The sequence below is a fragment of the Ascaphus truei genome, chromosome 3, assembly GCF_040206685.1.
Source record: "Ascaphus truei isolate aAscTru1 chromosome 3, aAscTru1.hap1, whole genome shotgun sequence".
NCBI lineage: Eukaryota > Metazoa > Chordata > Amphibia > Anura > Ascaphidae > Ascaphus > Ascaphus truei.
In genome coordinates, this window is record NC_134485.1 from 332,632,099 (window position 1) to 332,655,703 (window position 23,605).

A 23,605-nucleotide genomic window follows, 5' to 3' on the forward strand; every position below is an offset into this window, starting at 1 on the left:
AGACATAAATTGCTACATGAAATTAGTCTGGCATAGCTCCCTTTGGTCCTAGGATGGATTGTCCCATTAAACATGAAGCAAAAGAAACAGGTGGGATAGTAAATCATTGATGTTGTCAGAGATTAGTCAGATTGATATGTACACCCCATCACATTGATCAAGAAATGTTCAGTACAATACAGTTTCATTACAATCATATCACTGCAATCAAATATTTTCATTTACCCCAAGCATGCCTTGTTAGTATCAGTCTTTAGTACAAGTGAATGAAGAATAATTGTACATAGTACAGGAGAATAGTTTTCTTTTAGATAATGTATTGTAACAGACCCTCTTTGTTGGTTTTGGGTCACAAGTCTCCAGAGCACTAGAAGGAGAGGCGCCACCAATGTTTGAATTTCTATGGCAAGTGCCAGAGGGCTGAGGGACACAGCAATGGCTAGGACAGTGCTGAAGGAAGCTGAGCTTGCAGTCATAAGCCAGGGGAGAACCAGATAAGCGACAGAGCTGTAGGAGATATGTTGCTGGAAGCCTTGGTGAAGCCCATGGCAGATCAGGGAACATCAGGATTGGAGGCTGGAAGCAGGTAAATAATTCTGAAAGAGAGAATTGTGAGTAAACCATAGAAGGCTGTAGTGTGAACTTTATAAACAGTCTTTGTTTTACAGGTAAAAAATGTTCTGTTGGTAGTTGTGATGGGGTGATGCCCCAGTGGCATTTTATACATTAGTTTTAGCTTATGCGTGTGTTCCAGAAGCTCTTGCCACTGTGCTAGTGTGGGTCTACGTACCTTGGCGTGGCTTTCAGGATATTGGCAACGCAGGTACTCAAGAGTCTGCTCCAGGGTGTCAAAGTTCTCAAGTTGTTGTAATGCACCCAAGGTCCTGTTCATGCAATACACCATTTGCATGACGGGATATACATTCTAGGATAAATGCTAGACCACTGGTCTTGAGTGTACCAGGGGCCACAGGAGTTTTGTAATTGTTTATAATTGTTCATGGGATAACAATAACACCAACCAGCTCCTTCCGTAACCCAGTTTATAAAGACTTCTTTTTTATTATAGCCTTTGTGTGGGAGTCTTTTCTTTTCTGTACCAGGATATAAACTTTGGAACTATAATGCCTGAGTCAGAACCTGCTACCATAGCTCCCACATTGCAGACAAGTCTGGTACTGTATCACAGTGTAACGATGCCAAAAGTTCAATGGATAATCCTGTACTCCTCAGGGGATCAGCACACTTGCTTGACAGGCCATGTAAGGGAAAAAACACAAACAGACACAGATCATAGTGCAACTCTGCAGTGTTAAAACAGGTCTACAGTACACATACAACATAGAGATTCCTAGTGACTATAAAAACTATTTATTAAATAAAAAGAACTATGCCATAAAATGGTAGGACAATCAGGAACACCGCTGGTCATCCAGGTGGGAAAAATCAGAGCCCTACTTACAAGCAGCAAGGCATAAACTCGCAATGCAACATAGAATCCTCTTGGTGCTGATGATATCTTAGCAGAGATGTTATTCCTGCTGCGCCGCGACTCTCGTGCTGACCCTGCCTCCAGGGGTTACCAGGAACAGTGACAGTGACGGAGGCTCGCTCGTGGGGCACACAGCTCTACTCCACGTGAGGCCGCTCTCCTCACTTCCTCCTCTTTGGTACTGGACTATTTTGGGACACTTGGTTCGATTGGAGCCTCATTGCAGCTGTTAGTCCTTGGCATACAGGACGCACGTACTGTCCCTTTAAGGGCACGGGCACACTCGCGCGCTGGCGCGCAGAGACAGCTTGTGGAACCGGAGGAGGAAGTGAGGAGAGCGGCCTCACGTGGAGTAGAGCTGTGTGCCCCACGAGCGGGCCTCCGTCATTGTCACTGTTCCTGGTAACCCCTGGAGGGAGGGTCAGCACGAGAGTCGTGGCGCAGCAGGAATAACATCTCTGCTAAGATATCATCAGCACCAAGAGGATTCTATGTTGCATTGCGAGTTTATGCCTTGCTGCTTGTAAGTAGGGCTCTGATTTTTCCCACCTGGATGACCAGCGGTGTTCCTGATTGTCCTACCATTTTATGGCATAGTTCTTTTTATTTAATAAATAGTTTTTATAGTCACTAGGAGTCTCTATGTTGTATGTGTAGTGTACACCTGTTTTAACCCTGCAGAGTTGCACTATGATCTGTGTCTGTTTTTCCCTTACATGGCCTGTCAAGCAAGTGTGCTGATCCCCTGAGGAGTACAGGATTATCCATTGAACTTTTGGCGCCAGGTTTTTTTCTTTGTTTCCAAGTATTTTCTGTTAGTACTGACAGTATTACTAGGCATATTGTGAATAAGTGAATATAAGTCGCTAACAACTTAAATATATACAATAGTGATACGTGCAAGTGCAATAAAAAATTAATATTAGTGCTCAAATAATAAACCCTGCTCAAACCCTCTGGTAGAACCTGTTTCCAGGGTTCCAAGTAGAAAGATGTATTTCAAACAATCCAGGAGGAGCAAAATATAGGGAAATAAAAACAGAAAACAGTGCAAATTTAAGTGCAGACGTTGAGACTCTGATGGAATAATAATGACAATATCTTGGCTCTGTCGGTCTATCTACTCACAAGATGTAAGTGGTAAGTATGCAGTTGGCAGATTGGGCTGCCACCCCAGGTAGTAGCTGTATATTGTGGATATCCCTCCAGGCTTATCTCGTCAGGGTTACCATGGTGTACATATGGGAGGAAACAAAGCTACATAGCGCGATCTGTCTTTCCAAAAACTTTATAAAATGAATATGAGCATATAAAATGTGCACTTACAATGTGCCAGAATTAAAAATGCATTTATCACAATCACAGTGATTCTAGGGGGTTTTATCCGATCTCACCGCCTCCTCTCTGGCTCTGGATGTCAGCCGTCTGCAACCTGGAACGCTCAGCTCCGTTTCTCCGCCGGCGCGTGTGACGTCACTGCTCAGTGGAAGGTACAGCTACGGATCCCTCACTAGACCAAAACACCACTCTACGCGTTTCGCCCAGCTCAGCAAGCTGTCAATGGCTTCGTCAGGACGAACGCTGGGCGAAACGCGTAGAGTGGTGTTTTGGTCTAGTGAGGGATCCGTAGCTGTACCTTCCACTGAGCAGTGACGTCACACGCGCCGGAGGAGAAACGGAGCTGAGCGTTCCAGGTTGCAGACGGCTGACATCCAGAGCCAGAGAGGAGGCGGTGAGATCGGATAAAACCCCCTAGAATCACTGTGATTGTGATAAATGCATTTTTAATTCTGGCACATTGTAAGTGCACATTTTATATGCTCATATTCATTTTATAAAGTTTTTGGAAAGACAGATCGCGCTATGTAGCTTTGTTTCCTCCCATATGTACACCATGGTAACCCTGACGAGATAAGCCTGGAGGGATATCCACAATATACAGCTACTACCTGGGGTGGCAGCCCAATCTGCCAACTGCATACTTACCACTTACATCTTGTGAGTAGATAGACCGACAGAGCCAAGATATTGTCATTATTATTCCATCAGAGTCTCAACGTCTGCACTTAAATTTGCACTGTTTTCTGTTTTTATTTCCCTATATTTTGCTCCTCCTGGATTGTTTGAAGTATTACTAGGCAGCCATTATATTTTGTATTTTTACTTGTCACATTGGTGTTTTAATCTTTAGCGCTTGTTCACATTTTTTCTTTTTCACAGTGTAACGATGCGCTCACCACAAACAAGGCGTGACCGCGAGGCCGCGTCTGGAGTGTAGATTGGTCGAGGTTGCCGGGTAGGGGTAGGAGAGTTTAGTATTGTCAGTGATACTTGCCGAGGTCTGGATTGGAGAGGTGCGGATCGTTGCAGGTACTTTTGCCAAGGTCGGGATTGGAGAGGTGCGGATCGTTGTGGGTAAGCCGGGGTCAGGAGCTGAGTGGTGTGGATCGTTGTGGGTAAGCCGGGGTCAGGAGCTGAGTGGTGTGGATCGTTGTGGGTAAGCCGGGGTCAGGAGCGGAGAGGTACGGATCGTCGTTGGTAAGCCGGGTCAGGAACAAAGAAATGCGGAATCCAAAGAACAAGCAAGGTAGGCAACACAGGACCAGACAGGCAAGGCTCAGACAGGAGGTAGGACTGCAGTGAACACAGCGCACATAAACAAGGTTATGCTCAGCCAATGTCACGGAGGGCAGGCTGAGCATATATAGGAAGGACAGGCCAATGAGGAGGAAGCATACTCCCTAGTATGCATGGCTGTGGTTGGCTGATGGCGTGCGTGGGTGCCGCGCATAGCCGGTGTGCGCTGCGCGACAGTGATGTCACCACGTGAGCGATGCCTGGAGGCGGGACCAGCGGGGACGGCATTTAGTGCCGAGTGAGATCTGCACACGCCCCTAGAAGGTAAGCTGGTAATGGCTGGTCTGCGAGATGTGCTGCAGGAGGCAGCAGAGGCAGGACAACCGATCGTGGGTCTGGGTAAGTTGGGAGCGCGACGGAAGGGGCAGCGATGACGGATCCTTACGCACAGGCAACATATTTAGGGCAGTCCCCTAGAGCAGGGGTAAGCAAACTTTTTACGTCGAGCCCCCCATTTCATACGTGATATTAGTCGACCCCCCCTGCCTGATGGAATCCAAATCACATGAAAAAACTTTATTCATCGTTATACAATATAAATGTGAATACAAATACATAAAAATACTTGCATCTTTCAACATCGTCCTCTCACCCTCTATATCTCTCGTCACCTCTCTCAACCCACTCCTCTCTCTACCATCCCCTCTTCTCATCTCCCATCCATCCCCTCTCCTCATCCCTTCTCATTTAACCCCTCTCCTCCTCTCTGCCTCATCTCACCCCTCATTTCATCACCTCCTCATCTCACCACTCTCCTCAACTCACCCCTCTCCTCCTCTCATGACTTCCTCTTCTCACCCCCTCAACAATGCCTACCTGTCTTCGGTGGAGGACGACTGCAGGAATGGAGGAGGGGGGGGGGGTGGCAGAGGAGGTTGCTGGGAGAAGATGACAGAGGGTCACCAGAGCGGAGCAGAGGGGCAGAGGAGAATGGCTGGGGAGGAGTGCGCTGTAGCAGCGTCAGACACCAAAAGTCAGTGAAGACTTCCAGGTCGGACCGCTAGGACGCGCTCCTCCCTGGCTGTCCTCTGCTACCCTTCTTCGCCCCTGCCGTCCAACTCCTCTGCCACCCTGCTTGACTCTGGCGGCCCTCCGTCCTCTTCTCCAGCTGCCCTCCTCTGCCAACGCTCTCGGTGCCCTCTGCGTCCCCCTTAAAATATCTTGCGCCACCCAGTTTGCACACTCCTGCCCCAGAGATAGATCTAATATATTGCTAGCTTGCTAAACCCAGTCCCAAATGAGCCTTCCAGAAGTTGGTAGCTTTATAATCAAAATAAATCTGACAACTTGTCAAATGTAGAAATTAGTTTTGACACATTAATGGTGCAGTTACCGCTGCATGATTATTAATTTATTTGTTAAGATTTCTTCACCATATTATGTAGTAAGGCAGGGGTGGGCAACTCCAGTCCTCAAGAGCCACCAACAGGTCAGGTTTTCAGGATATCCCTACTTCAACACAGGTGACTCAATCAGTGGCTCAGTCATTGACTGAAGCAGGGATATCCTTAAACCTGACCTGTCGGTGGCCCTTGAGGACTGGAGTTGCTCACCCCAGCAGTATGGGGTCTGGTTTCACCTCTCTTTGCTTTGAATCTTTGTTACTCATTGATTTTCAAACCAAAGTTAACATGACTGCTGAGCCCATTACACTTTGTAACATCATTGGACTTCAAAGAGCCTTAAATTGGAGGCTCTTGATATGACATTGTTTTTTGATAAGTCTCTTTCAAGTCAGCATGGAACACAGCTCGGTGCTGCCTGATTGGGTGGAGCAACTTAGTACAGACAGCAGGAGTTGCCATGTGAACACTCTACTGCAGGGTGGCGCAAACTTTTTTCCCTGCGCCCCTCTGATCACCCCCGTGCCCCCCCCCCTCATCCCCTCTTACCTCGGCTCCGGCGTCATGACATCACGTTGCCATAGCAACGTGACGTCACATGACCTCACGGCGTCATTTGACGCCACGTTGCCATGGCAACGCGTGTGGAGCCAAGGTAAATAAAGGTTTACAGAGGCCCTGCTGCTCCCCCGGCACTTAATTTAAGTGCCTTCGGGAAGCACGCGGGGCCTCTGTAAACCACGCGCCCCCACTGCAGGCAGTCTCGCGCCCCCCAGTTTACGCACCGCTGCTCTGCTGCATGCATGGTCCTTTAAAATAAGAATATAAATAAAACAAAAAACTAGAAATAAATAATTTTGTAATCTGCTTTAAAGGCTCACCCCATGGAGTTAATTTGTAAGATAGATCATTTATTGGAATCGAAATGCACCTTTAAGGATCTTCTATTTTTGCGGAGGGCATTATTAAATATGCTTATATGTATTTTTTTTTGATTGCTGAACTGTATGAAGAGGCATATGCAAGAAAAAGCTGCAGGTGTCTAAACACAATCTGCTGCCACGATAAAAGAGTAAATCAGTGACGTTGCAAATGTAAAGCATAGAATGCGTTAAGCCTTCAAAGGTCATTGCAAACAGCACTGTTTACAGACTGTAGAAACACAGTGATTTTGGTTATTTTTTAATTTTTTTTTTAAAGGCAAGGGAATAGAAAACGTTGCACTTTGGATTTTGCTTTTTTTTTTTCCCATCAAGCTCAAACAACTCCGCTGACAAAAGCAGAGGGAAGCAAGGGAGCAAAGGCATCAACTCCCCGGGTTTTACTGGTGAATGGGTGCAATTCATTCCTTTTAACATGATGGGCGCTTGTCCCAACCAGAGCTGCTAACAGATTCTCAGGGGATTTTTCAGGTTTGATATTACCTGTCGTGGGAAAATGGAAATCAGATGGTAATTTGGTGGGTTTGCTTTCTGGGGAGGAAAGTTTCCCAGTCAGTGCCCCATGTTGACTTTGACATCATTTTATCTCTTTCTGATGATGTTTGTCTAAAAGCTAAACCAAGAAGGCTAGATATTCTCGCAATCATACAGCATCCATTCCCTTAGTTCAGATGCTGCATACAAGTTCTCCATCTTGAAGCAATTATGCTTCCATCACACTGTAAGCTTTTACACTGTAGGATCGGTCACCTAAAGACCCACACTGTTCGGGTTAAAATCTCTATGTTCAGGGAATAGGTTGTGAGCTCTGTCACTGATTAACAGGCAATAGTTATCTCCAGTGTTTTTCTCAATCTGTTTTACGCTCCCCCATTTATTTCCCTCTCTGCAGACGGCATCATGACTGCCCGAATCTTCATCCCAGTTTTGCTGGTCGCCATGCGGGCATCCCTGGGAGAGCCAGTCTGCTCAGCTTGTAGCACGTTCAGCCATCGTTTGGAAGCCCAAACTGAGAAGGAGATACTGCTGGAGTTGGCCAAGCAGAACATCCTGAGCAAACTTCACCTCAGGCAACGGCCAAACATCTCACACACCATGTCCAGAGAGACTCTAGCCCAGGCATTGCGGAGGCTGAGCGTTAGGTCGGAGGAAGACTCTTCTGTAAAATTGCCAGGACAGGAAAGAGAAGTGGAGGGAGATTCTGGCTCAGACAGTGATCTAGCCTATGAAATCATCAGCTTTGCTGAAATAGGTGCGTGATGCTCTTGTTTTTAACATTATAAGTACATCATTATCTTTGTAGGTACCTATTAAGGGATAAGACAGGGAGCTCCTAGCCCATCACCTCTCTGCCTTCACAGTTCCCTCACAGTATTACCTATGGTTACGAGAGAAGGGGGGAAGCACCCAAGAAAGATCATTACAAACCGGACCATATTTACTAAGAGATGCTGTGCAATAAGGCATCTTATTTACATTTCAATGGACCACAAGATGTCTCCTGTCGCTGGAAGGGTGTCTTGTGGAATAGCAGCGCTTAGTAAATATGGCCCCCTGTCTCTTCTAGCTAGAGTTAGGGGCAGCAATGTATTACAGGACAGTAAAGGGGGATGGCTAGTTCCTGGAATGTAACCCTTTTGCTGACAGAGAGTTGCTGGCTCCTCTAGCAGTTAGGGGTTTTCTGCAGGTTAGGGGTTTTCTGCAGTAAAGATAGCGTAAGGGCTGTTCTATAGTGGGCGCGCTTGCTGCGTCGTGCGTGCGCGCGGCAGTTATAGTTGGCTGTGGTTAGTCAGCCTTTCTATAATAGAGCCGCGCGCGTGCACGGCAGTGAGCGTGGAGCCGGCCGACAGGGGGGGGGGGGAAACTGGGAAAAGAAAGTTTTCGCTCCGCTACCGCCGCTGTTAATGTATGTATGTTTGTGTATGTATGTATGTATGTATGTATGTATGTATGTATGTATGTATGTATGTTTGTGTATGTATGTATGTATGTATGTATGTTTGTGTATGTATGTATGTATGTATGTATGTTTGTGTATGTATGTATGTATGTATGTTTGTGTATGTATGTATGTATGTGTGTATGTATGTATGTTTGTGTATGTATGTATGTATGTATGTATGTGTGTATGTATGTATGTTTGTGTATGTATGTATGTATGTATGTATGTATGTTTGTGTATGTATGTATGTATGTATGTTTGTGTATGTATGTATGTATGTATGTATGTTTGTGTATGTATGTATGTATGTATGTATGTTTGTGTATGTATGTATGTATGTATGTATGTATGTATGTATGTATGTATGTTTGTGTATGTATGTATGTATGTTTGTGTATGTATGTATGTTTGTGTATGTATGTATGTATGTATGTTTGTGTATGTATGTATGTATGTATGTATGTATGTATGTATGTATGTTTGTGTATGTATGTATGTATGTATGTATGTTTGTGTATGTATGTATGTATGTATGTATGTATGTATGTATGTTTGTGTATGTATATATGTATGTAGGTGGTGTTTAGAAAGATTTTCTGTATGATTTATAAGTAAAATAAATAAAATACATCCTTAGGCACGTTCTATAGTGCCGGACGCGTGCTACGCCGTGCGCGCACGCGGATTTTTAGTTGGCTGACGTTAGTTAGCCTTTCTATACAGTAGAAGGGCAGCGTGCGTGCACGGCAGGGAGAGGGGAGCCAACAGACAGCGGCGAAAATGAAGAAATTCATCTTTTCGCGCTGCTGCCTGCGCTCAAATGTATGTATATGTGTGTGTGTGTGTGTGTGTAATGTATGCACACACAAAAAAAAAATTATTAAACTTTTTTTTAATTTAAAAAAATCTTACTTACACTCACTCCCCTTACACTTACACTCACACAACATATACACGCATATACATGCACATACACGCATATACACTACCTGCAGCTCCCGGCTCTATATACACGGAAAGCATGCGGCACTTGCACGCGCGTTCGCATAGGAACGCACGGCCGCACGGCCGCATGCTGTATATAACGGCCCTAATTCATGCTGGGGTAAAAACACATTTACATACGCTAGTACATATACATATATATATACATAGACATACACGCACACAAACACACAGTACCTTCCAAGACTGTCGCTCACAGCTCAGCATACACACAAAGTGTGCATCACGTGTACGCGCGTTCCCACAGGCACGCGGCGGCACACTATGTTACGGGCGTAAGATGTAATAGTGCTCTCTCATAAACAGTTCGGTTCTTGAGGCACAATAAGGGGAAAGTAATAAGCATTGTAACTCAATTGCTAAAATGTACATATCTATTTTTATCTAAATAAAGCTAGAGGTTAGTAACAGTCCTGACCTGGCAGATTTAATTGACACAAAACTGCACTACTGATTGACTTTATCTTTGAAACATCTCATTATGTAATTTCTCCAACCAACTTCTCCCCTACCTGCCCTAAACACTACTCTTCATACACCCTTAATAATGCCAGCAAGCAAAATTGATGCAAATAACTTTGATACATAGACACAACATGTCAAACAGTCACTAGGAAGCAATTTGCATATTGTGTCCAGTTTGCAGTGTAAAATACAGTACGTATGTGGCCCATAGATAGAGCACATGAGTGGTTAATAATAAATCGTATATATACTGTATCTTCTGCAGTAACTCTGTAGTTGTAATGATGATGCTATGATATAAAGCTCTTCTTTGCCATGGTGGCCATTTCTAAAAAATATATGTTTTCTAGTAATGTTTCTCCAAGGAAATAAAAACTAGAGAATTTGTTTAAGTCCAATTAATGACTGCTGGACTCAGGCTTCAGGTTGTCACCAAAGTTTCCTATAGTAGAGGCACATACAGTATACACGATAGATCAGTGGTTTTCAACCTTTTTTTGGTTGGGGAACCCCAGAATTCGATTTTGAAATTCTGGGAAACCCCAACCCTCACCTCCTGTCTCTCTTCCCCCCCTTCCCCTTGTCTCTCTCCCCCCTCACACTCTCCCACACACACAGACCCTTCCCCCCACACACTCTCACCCCCCCCAACACACACACGGTCCCACACACACACTCCCCTCTCACTTACTTGCACACACACTCCCCTTCTCACTTACTTGCGCACACACACTCCCCCTCTCTTTCACTTAAAGTACACACACACACACTCCCCCTCTCAGATACACACTCTTCCACTTACACACACTGTTACACAGACACTTGCACAGACATAGACACTCTTACGCAGACACAGACACTCATACACAGACACAGACACAGACACTCTTACGCAGGCACTCTTACGCAGACACTGACACTCTTACGCAGACACTGACACTGACACTCTTACGCAGACACTGACACTCTTACGCAGACACTGACACACTTACGCAGACACTGACACACTTACGCAGACACTGACACACTTACGCAGACACTGACACACTTACGCAGACACTGACACTCTTACGCAGACACTGACACACTTACGCAGACACTGACACACTTACGCAGACACTGACACACTTACGCAGACACTGACACACTTACGCAGACACTGTCATTCTTAGGCCAGTAATATAGTGGGCGCGCGCCTGTGCGAACGCTCGTGCACGTGACGCACACTTTTTGTGTGTACGGTCCGTGCTGCTGTGAGCGACAGGCTTGGAAGGATTCAGGGAGGGATTCATCACTAAACCATCCCGAAAAGGGTTAATTCAGTGTGATACCTGCGCATAGTTTTGCTGATATTATTGGATCTTCCCCGGTGTCTTTTCTGTCATCTTTTCAAAGCCCATCATTCATTTCAGTTGTCAGCTCATGCAGGGAAAAGCGCAGAAGGAAGGCGCCGAAAATGATTTTTACATAATCCAACATATGAGGGTTATCTAGTGAAAGCACCAAAACCCATTAAAAACAGCCACAGGTTTACCAAGGCAAACAAATCCTACAGAAAGCACACACGCACACACGCACACACGCACACACGCACACACGCACACACATACGCACATTACAGACTGAGCGGTAGGGGCGCGAAAACATAGTTTTCACAGTCTTCCCCCCTATCGGCCAGCTCCACGTTCACTGCCGTGCGTGCGCATAGCGGCCCATAGCGGCCCTAGCATAGAATGACTGGCTAACCACAGCCAATTATAAGTGCCGCGCGCGCATGGCGCAGCAAGCACGCCCACTATATTACGGGCCTTACACTTACACTCTTACACTTACAGTGACAAACAGAGACTGACATTGACACTGACACACCTCTCTTTCTTTAAGGGAGCTGCGCGCTCTTGCCTGATCCTTCCTCTCCCCGCTGTGAGCCAGAAGTTGACGCGACTTCTGGCACCGGCAGGGAGAGGAAGGATAGCTGTGACCGGGCGCTGCTGCTGCTGAGCTCTGGAGCCACCGGGTCACTGCTATGTGGTGGTGTCGCCGGGCCTGGGACAGCATGGGAGAGTTGTCCCAGCTCTCTCCTCCTGGCGGCCGCAGAACCCCTGAGGGGTGCTTGCAGAACCCCGGTTGAAAATCACTGGGGTAGATGATCATACAATCACAGGCACCTATTTCCTTGTGTGTACAACTCTAGCTCAAATACCAACCAATACTAACCTCCCCAGAAAGAACCATCAATAACTCCTTGTGCAAAACGTGAAAGCATAAAAGTTTTTTTAATCAGTTCTGTAGTATTAGAAAATAGTTGTTTTTGTTTTTTTGTTTTTTTATCAACACTTCAACCATTTATAATTATTTTTTTTTTAAATCGTCCTTTGATTTCTATAGCAGGTTTTAGCCAACCTCCCAAGCAGTGCAAGATATTTGCAACACTTTCCTGTCTGTGATCATTTGTTGCACATATTCCCAGGAGTTTGAGCTGTAAATTGTGACAATAGATAATGTGACCTTAGTAATATAAGGATACATTGTAGCTGCTGAGTTACATTGAAGCAGCCATTATGTTAGGCACACATTTACGATTTTGATAGATTTATAACAGGATTTATAACAGGAGCACCAAACGATTGCCATCTTAGGTAAGAATGTAGAATTATACAGTCACATGCTTTACATATAAAATACAAATAAAAAGTTGTAAAATCTAGTGCCATCTATTGGTCATAATAAGGAAATGCCACTCTAATTCCCATCCCTATCTCTTACATTTAAAGTGCTATAATAGTTCGTTTAACTTGCTTTGCAGCCAGGGATTGCTGCTGGGGTAAACTGATTGCAGCAATCCCTGACCATGGGGAAAGCAGCCACTTAATTAAAGTGCGGCTCTCCATGTCTGTCACTTTCCCCGCAACCAAAGGAAAATTCTGCATTTTTTCCTGCAGCTCCAGGGTATGTGAGTCAGGCTACGTCCATAGCTAGTTTAAGGGGGGGAAAAATGTCAGGGGTGGGCAGCAGTTACAGAAAGCCCTGCGCTTCCCCGAAGGCGTCAAGTAAATGGCGGGGATCGCGCGAGGCCTCTGTAACTTTACTTACCTTAACTTTCCAGCGACGTGTCGCCATGGCAACCCGGCTCGAGGTCACGTTGCGCAACGTGACATCACATGACCCCCGCGTCATCATTTCACGCCGGAGTCGAGCAGGGGGGTGGGGCGCGAACAAGGGGTGAGAGAAGGCATAGGGACGCAGGGAGAAGAGTTTGCGCACCCTTGACATCAATCATGATGACATAACCCTAGTATTTTCAGTTTTAGATAAATATTTATTTGAAAACACTTTTCTGGAGCTAAACCATATTCATTTCAGCTTCGAGGACATCCTGCTTCCCGAAATAATAAAAATGTCTCTTTAAAGATCCAGCAGGCCTCACGGGCATCCCTTGTGGCTTCCTATTGGCCCGCGGGACCTTTAAACAGAATTGAGATACCGGCGGCCCCTTTCGAGGTAGGTATCTCGGGGAGCAGGGGATCCTGGAGCTGAAATGAATGAGGTTCAGCTCAGGAGACCCCCTGCTTTCCACCAACGAGGATTTAAAAAAAAAAAAGAGAATGGACAATAGGGATAAGTACAGTAGAAGTTGCTTTAATACTCAACCTTTGTGGCATTGATTAATTTAGTCTAGCATACATGCGAGATCCAGACAAAAACACAATACAGGCATACCCCGCATTAACGTACGCAATGGGACCGGAGCATGTATGTAAAGCGAAAATGTACTTAAAGTGAAGCACTGCCTTTTCCCACTTATCGATGCATGTACTGTCGCGGCCGAGTTTATTCGAGCATTTGCCCGGTCTCGGCCGCGACAGTAACCGGGCGCGCGCCGGGATGTCCCGGGCGCGCGCCGAAGCCTCGGAGGAGCGGTCCTCCGATCGGGGCTTCCCCTTCCCCTCTCCGGGTCCGCCGGGTCCCCCGGAACCCCCCACCGCCGTCCCCCACATCGCGGGACACCAGGGCTCCCTCGGGGAGCTCTGTGCACGCGTGCAGGGGGCGCAGGCACCCGATGACGCGTGACCGCGCATCGGTGATGCGCGGCACGCCGAGGGGCTGCGGCTCGCAAGCCGGGACATCACCCGGCTTGCGGAACGAGCCGCAGTCAAATAAAGTGTGCCGCCTCTGTACTGTACGGCAATCGTCATATACGTGCATAACTGATGTAAATAACGCATGTGTAACAGGCTCTATAGTCTCCCCGCTTGCTCACACCTTCGGTACAGGTAGGGAGCCGGTATTGCTGTTCAGGACGTGCTGACAGGTGCATGCGCGAGCTGCTGTTTTCCTATTGAGCGATATGTACTTACTCGCAAGTGTAGTTAAAGTGAGTGTCCTTAAACTGGGGTATGCCTGCAAGTTGTCATATTGGGATAAAGGGGTGGACATATTCATTGGTGTTTTTGCGTAGGTCCAACAACATGTTTTGGGTTTTGTCTTTTGCCAGCACTTTATTGGTCTGGGATTTGTAAAAAAAAATATGAACCCCCCCCCCCCCCTCAAAATAAGCAGGGCATTTCTTTTCACTTTTGTGCACAAATTCACAAGTTGTCTGTTTGCAAGGCCAAAAGTTTTCCCAGTTAAAAAAAATGATCCATAAATAAAACAAAAGTAAAAAGATTAGTCTGAAGTTGAGCCTTTTTTTGGGGTTTGGCTCATATTATTATTGGACTCAAAAATTTGTTCCTGAAGTTCGACATATCCATATGATTCTGCGAACCTGCCCTGTTTTTGTAACCATTTTTTTTTTTGTTTCAAATTTTTTTATTAGGCATATATACATTGTACAGACATAGGGGCTTATGCAGAGAGGTACGTGAAGGTAAATTTCGCCAGGATAGAGGCAAAATGTCCGCATTTAGGCAGTTAGTGGCGAGAACTTGGCGGGCCAATTCAAATTCGCCAGACGTGTGGCGAGAAGCGTGATTTCGCCAATGCTAAAACACGCACGATTCCAGTAGCTCCGATGCGCATGAACGCGCCAATCGGAGCTACTAAATGGCGTGTTCGGGGGAAATTTTGCCCGCCAAAAGTTGACTGTATTGTGGGCAAATACCGCGCGCCTCAGAATGGCCTAATTAGCAATATCATGCACACCGCGCTACCGGAGTACCCTGCATAGCACAACATTAAATGCCAATCCTGCGGCGAATTTAAGCCTTTTTTGAACAGTACCTCTCTGCATAAGCCCCATAATGTTTAATCCTTAGCCTCATACAGGGTATTTTTTTTTTTTTTAATAAAGAAGATAGAGTAGACCCTTGCAAGGCCTCTGATCCACTTAGTGGACCGAATAAAGAAAGGCGAGAAGGAAGAGAAAGAGAGAAAGAGGGGGGGGGGATAAGGCAGGAGGGGGGATGGGGGTGGAGGTGAATAACCAGGGGGTTTGCCTCTCAACCCCTCACCCCAACCACCAGGTACCAACACAGCACCTATCATCCCAGATGCCTGAGTCACCTCCTCTTTCAATTATGGAGGTCTTTACCTTGTTGGTAAGATCAACCATGGTTCCCAGATTTTATAGAAAGTCGTTGTAGTTCTTTTTAGAAAGGCTGACAGTTTTTCCATGAGCATTACCTCGTTAATCCTTTTTTTTCACTGTTTGCTTGGAGGGGGTTGATACCTTCTTCCATGAGGCAGCCACTGCACACCTAGCCGCTGCGAGAATGAAGGAGATTCATTTCCTTACTGGTCGGTCAATGTTCTCCATTGGCCTGGCCAGCAAGTAGGTCAGTGGGTCAATGGGTATTGTGAGGTCCGTGACCTCTTTTATTATAGTTTGTACGGTGAGCCAATATTTCTTAATCTCTGGACACGACCACCAAATGTGGGCCATGTCGCCCTTTTCTCCACAGCCTCTCCAGCACAAATCGGAGGCCAGAGGGTAGATTTGTCTTATTCTCACTGGGGTAAAATACCAGTGGAATAATATTTTGTAAATATTTTCTTTCGTTGTGGTACATTTGGAAGTTCCTGGGGCAGATTCCCATATATCTTCCCAGTCCTCTCGGTCTATAACTGTGTTCAATTCAGCTGCCCATTTGAGCATATACTCGTGGACAGGGGGATCTGCTGACATCTCCATTTCAGCGTAAATTTTAGTTATTAGACCTTTTTGATGAGCAGTGTTGCGGCACAGCTTCTCAAAATTAGTGAGAGAGGGAAATTCTAATGTCGGGGATATTTTCTGTGTAAAGTGTCGAATTTGGAGATACTGTATTTAAACGTGTCCAATTCAGAAATTTCATATTTATTTCTTAGTCCTTGATAGCTTAGGAACTTTCCGAGGCTCAATAGATCAGTGATCACCCCGATACCCTTTGATTTGAATTGGTCAAATTGTCTGGGTTCACAACCAGGGGGAATTTTTTTTTTTTTTTTAAATTGGGTGAGTTGCGAATTGGTGGTTGTGAGCTTAAATTTAAATTTAGATTTCATCCAGATCTCCCAAGTATGCTTCATCGCTCCTAATTTAAATTGACAGATTTGTGTGTCTCCTCTGTTCAGGGTCCAAAGGCATGTTGGCAGAGAAGGCGTTCCGGCATATTGTGATTCTATGTCTAGTCAAAAATATTGACCCGGGTTAGCATTCCATACTACTGCCTGTCTTAGTTGAGTAGCTTGATAATATCTTGCGATATCTGGGACTCCAAGGCCTCCCCTCGCTCTTGATGATAACAGAACTGACCTAGCAATCCTGGGTCTTTTGCCCTGCCAAATAAAATGAAACAGCCTTTTCTGGATGTTTTTCAATTCTGAGCCGGGTACATGGACCGGGAGTGTCTGGAAAAAATATAATAATCTGGGGAGTATATTCATTTTGACCGAAATCATTCTCCCGATCCATGATATCTGGTAACCTTCCCATTTATCCAGATCGTTTTTTGATTTTCCTGAAAAGGGTCGGGTAGTTGTGTTGATAAAGAGATTGGTAGTTCCTTGGTACATTTACTCCCAAATACTTAATGTATGAGAACTCCATCTATAATTAAAATTTAGTTTGAGTAATTTCACCTCTGGCTCTGGTAGGTTTAGGTTTAGGGCTTCAGATTTATCATTGTTGATTTTATATCCTGATATTTTGCCGAAGTCCAGTAATTCCTTTTGAAGGTTGGGAAGGGAAATTTGAAGTCTGGACAGAGTTAGAATTATATCGTCAGCAAACAAGGATATCTTATATTTTTTATTCCCAATTTCTATGCCCTGGATATCAACATTTTCTCGTATTTTGGATGCTAGAGGTTCTATAGTCAGAGCGAAGAGGAGGGGGGATAGGGGGCAACCTTGCCTTGTGCCGTTTTTTATATTGAATCGTTGTAAACTGCCCCCCGGTAGTTTCACCATAGCCGATGGGTCATGGTAAAGCCTACGGACACCCTCTAGATATGTATCCTTAAAGCCAAATTTTCGTAAAGTGTTATCTAAAAATAGCCAATCAATCCTATCGAACGCCTTCTCTGCGTCCAGGCTTAATAGTGCTGCCTTAGTTCCTGTGAGGTGCACATGATCAACTATATTAATTATCTTGCGGGTGTTGTCTGAGGCTTGTCTGCCCGCGACAAACCCTACTTGGTCTATGTTTATTAGTCTGGGTAGTATAGGGTTCAGCCTATTTGCTAAAATTTTACTATATAATTTGAGGTTATGGTTTAAAAGGGAGATTGGACGATAACTTCCACATTGCATCGGGTCTCTTCCATCTTTGTGTATAATTGCTACATTAGCTAGGGACATTGATGTCGAAATCGGGTTCCCTTACATAAAAAAATTAAACATTTTTAATAGATACGTTGATAATATTGGTAGAAATATCTTATAATAGACATTGGTGAATCCATCAGGGCCGGGGGACTTGGACACTTTCAATACTCTTACAGCCTCTGCCAATTCCTCTTTTGATATTTTAGCATTAAGTATAGAGTTTTCCTCTTCTGTTAATGTGGGTAGATGGCAGCTGTCTAAATACTTTGCGATGGATTCCAACGCTGCTGGTTCAGAGTATCCATTTTGGGTTCTTAAGTTATATAATTTGGTATAAAATTTTGTGAACTCTTCTGCAATTTTCTTATCATTATATGGTATCTCACCAGACCTATTTTTGATCGCTGTAATTTGAGACCTTTTCTGTACTCAATTTGCTAGCCAAGAGTCTATCGGCCTTGATGCGCTTGTCATAATACGGTTGGCTGGTCCATTTGAGGGCTTTTTCTACGTCCTCCAACTGGACCTGTTTTAATTCAGTTCTAGCAGTAGTCAAAGTTTTATAAATTTTCTTTGATGGGTTAGATTTATGTTGTTGCTCTAGCTTAATAATTTTGTCTGTCAAATCTTTGAGCAGTTTTAGTTTAACCTTTTTCCTATGGGATGCGATGGAGATAAACTTACTTCTGATTGCAGCCTTATGGGCTTCCCACAAGGTCGCCGGAGATGTGACCGATCCTGAGTTAAAGAAAAAATAGTCCTTGACTGCTGTTTTGATCTCTCTCTCTATCTCAGGATGGTTCAATAGGGAATAGTTTAATCTCCAGTTATAGGAATTTGATTTCACAAATGGGACGGTGAGGGTTAAAATGATAGGTGCATGGTCCGACCAAGTAATTGGACCAATATCTGAAATTGAGGCGGCCTCTAGAACATTCATGGATACCAAAAATTAGTCTATATGGGAATAGGTCTGGTGAGGAGATGAGTAGAAAGTATAATCCTTTTGGCCCTGGTGTTGGGATCTCCAAATGTCGATCAGTGAGAAATCGTTAATTATCCCCCTGAACCTTTTCCCAGTTTGTTGGGAGTGGGCAGAGTGGGGGCGGTCCACTGTGGATGATTTGTCCTTGGTGGGGTTTAGAACCATATTTAGGTCACCTCCGATCAGTACCGATGACAAATTTCCAGGGTCAACCACCTTCGAGGACTGTTTTTAAGAATTCTGTTTGGTTCTCGTTAGGTGCATATATATTGATCAGGGTGATCGCCGAACCAGAAAGTGAGCCATATACCACTAAAAATCTACCTTCTGGGACCACTGTTGTTTTTACATGATTGAATGGCGCAGAATAGAGACTCCTGTCTTTTTACTACTAAACGATGCGAAGAAGCTCATTGGGAACACTTTTTAAAATAAATTGGGCGGATCTTGAGTTGTAAAGTGGGTCTCGTGTAAGAATATAATATCACCCCCTGATCTTTTCATTTCTTGAAGCGCTAGTCTTCTTTTTCTATTATTTTGTAAGCCCTTCACGTTTAAAGAAATTATCTTAATTGTGGCTGGACTAGCCATTGGATCTCTTTGTTGTGCGGGACCTTGAGACCTCTCCTTTGCAACTGGGGAGGTCCTGATTCATCAACCTAGAAGCTAGGTTCTGCTCCAGCAAACACATAAAGTAAGTGAGCATCTTGCATAAGTTAGGTCTGGTGGACCAGGAGGGAGGGGGAGGGAGGGTGGGGGGGGGGGGGGGAGGGGGGGAAGGAAGAAAGAAGGACCTGCTGGGACAGAACCAGCAGATGGAGAGTAGTAGAAAGTAGGTCTAAGCTAGACCATGGAAGAGTACTGCCAGTCATTTGGTCGACCGGCTTTTTGGGCTTGAAGCCCTTTCGGGGGTGGGTCTAGCGACAACGGCCGGTGGGCACAGGAGGGGTCAAGACCCTCTAACATGCTAATCCAATACTTTTCCCCCTATCCCATGCATTGTGGTATAGCTTTACTGATGGATCTCATAGGGGGAGGGATGGGGAGGGGAAAGGGGGAAAAGAAAGCAAGGGAGGGGGGGAGAAGGCAGGGAAGGGGGGGAAAGAGGGTCTGGGACAAGGGAGGGGGAGAGGGAGGGGGAGGAGGGGGTTGGGGGGGAAAGGGAAAGGGGAGGGGGGAAGGGGGGAGGAGAGGAGGGACAGTGGGGAACATATCTTTCTCAGTATAACATTAAACAGAGACTATATACAGTAAACAGGACTTGCTTATAGGAATGTCTGTAATTATTATTCTAATCCTAATTATACTCTGTGGAGCGCCGGCTATGCAATACAGACAAAACTTATTTATACTAGTGCTCCTAATTATTAACTGGGGCCCGGTAAGACCCTGATAAAACCTTTGGTAGTCTGAGTCTCCTCCGATGGCCAAACTCAGTCATTCTTTCCACAGTGGGGTCTCTCAATGCTCCGGGGCAGTGGCTAAGCGGGTAGATCAGGACAGCAGGGCTTCAAGTAATCACAGCTCTGCGATGCTCTTTGCCGAGCAGATGAGGGTGTTTTTGTGGGCCTCATATATCCTTCGCTACCCACGGAAAGGCAGGCCAGGGGTGCCAGACTGCTCAGGTAACCATATGGTGAGTGTGGAACGAAAAACCTCCAGACCCCCACCCACCCGACCTCAAAAAGCCTCTGCCTCCCCCCACCCGCAGCCCAAGCACGGGTGGGTATTAGCCAGTATTCCTCCTCCGTCAAGGCAATCCGGGGATTCAACCTCTCCAGCCGCTCCGCCCAAGGTAGGTCGACCCGCCGGGAGAAGGCAGCGGGAAGGGGGGGCTTCGCCTCCACTGGCTCCTCTCCTCTCTCCCGCGTTAAGACTGCATTCTCCGGTTAAATGTTTGGCTGGATTGTGGAGTCAGATTTACATCGCCAGGGGTGATCTCAGTCTCCGAGCCTGTTGATCGTTAGGTCACTCCGTGTTTCCTCCAGGCGGGCGCATCTGGGCTCAACGATCGGTATCTTCCTGGTTCCATGGATCTCAGTAGCCAACAGGGCTAAACGGTGAGTATGGAAGAGGGATAAAAAAAGAAAGAGAAAGACCTTTATTTATTCTTCTGTTGTCTTTGTCCCGCTAGTCTCACTGAGGCTCTGACCGGTGCCTCTTCGGTCTCCGTTCTCTGGGACCGGGGGGTTTCGGCATTCCATGCTGGAGGGGGGTTCAGACCTAGCGCGCGGGCAAACTGCACATCTCTTCAGGGTGTCTGATGCTGAGGTATTTTCCATTTTTATTTGCAATAAGTTTGAACGGGAACCCCCATTTATACTTTATTTCATTGTCCCATAGTAAAAGAGTCAGGGGCCGTAGTTCTCTGCGGCGGTTAATCGTGACTTTAGACTTTCTAGGGGGTCTTCCTTGAATTTAATGGGTTCTTTTTCGCGACAGGCCTCCATCAGTTTTTCTTTGGTGGAGTACCTGTGGAGTCGGACAATCACATCCCTCTTGTGGTTAGGATCGTCCGATCTCGGTCCCAAGGCGCGATGCGCTCTGTCCATTTCAAGGTCTTTGTCGTCTAGGTCGTCACAGATTGAGGAGAAAAATTCCAAGCGATATGCTTGAAGCTGACCAGGGAGAACCGTTTCCGGGACACCACGGAGCCTTATGTTCTGCCGCCTGTCCCGGTTCTCCTGGTCCTCCAGGCTGTCTTTCAGGCAATTTATCTCTATTCCCAGCCGGGAAATGTAATCGTCCGCCGCCTGCAATTGTAGTGACTCCTCCATCTTGTTTTTGAGTTCTGAGGTACGTTCGGTCAGGCCTGTTATGTCCTGCTTCAGCTCTGTTCCCGCAGCTTTTAAATCCGCTTGTAAGAAAGGTGCAATTTTTCGAGCATTGAGGCCATTAACTCCTGCATGTATCCTCGAGTAACTCCTTCCTCAGGGCTCATGTTCTCCTCGGGTTGGTCCCGGCCGGGTGCCGATTGCTTAGGGCCGCGTGCGCTGGATAGGGCAGCGCCATCTTGGTTTTTAGTACCCGCATCGGAGCTCTGCTGTGAGGTAGAAAAGAACTTTGTGACCCCTTGGGTCGGTTGAGCCTTCCGCTTATTCGACATTGCTGAGTGTGCAGCAGTCCAGGGGGAATATTTTGAGTCGCAAAATTTGGGGGAAGAAGCGCTTCTGATTGTGGTTATTCACGAGGGTCTGTGGAGCTCTCCTCTCACACAGCCATCCTCGCCGACGTCGTGGACACGCCCCGTAACCATTTTTTAAATTGACCATATTTAGTGTTTTAATCTCATCATATACTTGTGGTTAGAGGAGTATTTAGGTAGGGCAGTGTTTTTCCCCCTTTGTTTGGTTAAGAAACCCTATAATTATATTGTGAATTCTGTGGAACCCCAACCCTCTCTAATAGAGCGTTTGAGATCAGATGCATTGTAAAGAGCCCCAACCCTCTCTAATAGTGCGTCTGTGTTCAGATGTATTGTAAAGACCCCCCAACCCTCTCTAATAGTGCATCTGAGAGCAGCTGCATTGTAAGCAACCCCAACACTCAATAATAGCGTGTCTGAGATCAGATACATTATAAGGAACCCCAACCCTCTCTAATAGCGTGTCTGAGATCAGATGCATTGTAAGGACCCGCAACCCTCTCTAATAGCGCGTTTGAGATCAGATGCATTGTAAGGAACCCCAACCCTCTCTAATAGCGCGTTTGAGATCAGATGCATTGTAAGGAACCCCAACCCTCTCTAATAGCGCGTTTGAGATCAGATGCATTGTAAGGAACCCCAACCCTCTCTTATAGTGCGTCTGAGATCAGATGCATTGTAATTTCTTCTATATTTGGTACAATTTTTAAATGACCTGAAAATTGCACGAGACCCTTTAGGGATGCCTGCGGAACCCAAGAGTTCCTAGGAACCCCTTTTTTGCCACATCTCTGCAATTCTCTCTCTGGTTACTATTTAATATGCCTTGAAGCCACTTCTCAGTGCAGAACAAGATCAGCTCCATTCAAATGTATGGGATTTAAATCTTCTCGAGAACAGTGAAGCAGCTTCATATCATATTGAATAAGAGCCTAAGGTTCAGATGCCCTAAGCTCCATTAAATCAGCACTGCCTTGTATTTGCTGAAAATAGCTCCCGTAACTCTTATCTTTCTTAAAGGAGGCGTAACTCCCGTCCTGGGGGAATGCCTCTTTTGCATATCATTAGCACTAACGAATGGAAAAATGTAAGCATACGTTATTTAAAGGAGTAGCACTGCGTTACGAACAACCTGACGTTTACTTAGGTTAACATAGTGTTAAAGAGGCAAATCTAAGAGGTTTTTTCCCCCCGTTTTTTTTACAGGTTTGAAGCAGGGGGTCTACTGAGCTGAACCTCATTAATTTAAGCTCCAGGAACCCCCTGCTTCTGGAAATACTTACCTCGATAGTCGGGTTGCTAGGCGTACAGTTTTGAACCAGACTGTGCTGTATTTGGACACTCTGTCAAGTAAAAAATGAGCATTAATACTGGACATGTATGTGTATACCAGTACTACCTCTCTGGACATGGTGACCTGATGGCTTGGGGGGCTGTGGGATTTCCCCAAGCAGGACTGTCATTAAGGGGTTCCTCTATCCTGATTGGCTGCATTACTCAGCAGCATCCAATCAGGATGAGATGTCAGGAGCTTGGGGGGGAGGGGACAGGGCAAGGAGAGGAAAAAACAGCATGTATAGGAGAGTTGTGTGTGTGTGTGCCTCGAGCGTGTGGGTGTGTCCCGAGCAAGCGTGTGTGTCTCAAGCATGTCGCACCTTTCACTATTGTGTCCAGTATTTTTATAGAAGCCATCTAGCAACTCTACTCCATAGCTGGTAGCCACTCTAGGATTCACATTATGACTGATTTTCAAAGCTCCCGCACCCGGTACTGGAGTACCCAGGCAGTGGGTAGTGCTACCTCACATTTGGGTGGGATTGCTGGGACGGACACATTGGGTTATTGGTGCCACGGCACCCTCAGTACTTTGGGAGAACCACTCAGTTTTTGGGGTCACTGTA

At 45.8% G+C, this 23,605-nt stretch overlaps 1 protein-coding gene across 4 annotated transcripts in view; it reads left to right on the forward strand.

The window, feature by feature from the left end:
- Positions 1 to 456: 456 nt before the first annotated feature.
- The window catches only part of LOC142489915 (inhibin beta E chain-like), a 36,513-nt gene continuing 13,364 nt past the window's right edge, over positions 457 to 23,605 (forward strand). Inside the window, exons 1-2 of one of the 4 annotated variants that reach the window (XM_075591522.1) lie at positions 457 to 586; positions 7,306 to 7,665. In XM_075591522.1, the coding sequence (XP_075447637.1) occupies positions 7,314 to 7,665 (352 nt within the window). In that variant the 5' untranslated portion in view covers positions 457 to 586; positions 7,306 to 7,313. Of the gene's footprint in view, positions 587 to 6,723; positions 6,924 to 7,305; positions 7,666 to 23,605 lie in introns of those variants that run through there. The other 3 variants (XM_075591520.1, XM_075591518.1, XM_075591521.1) reach the window with 3 other exon arrangements.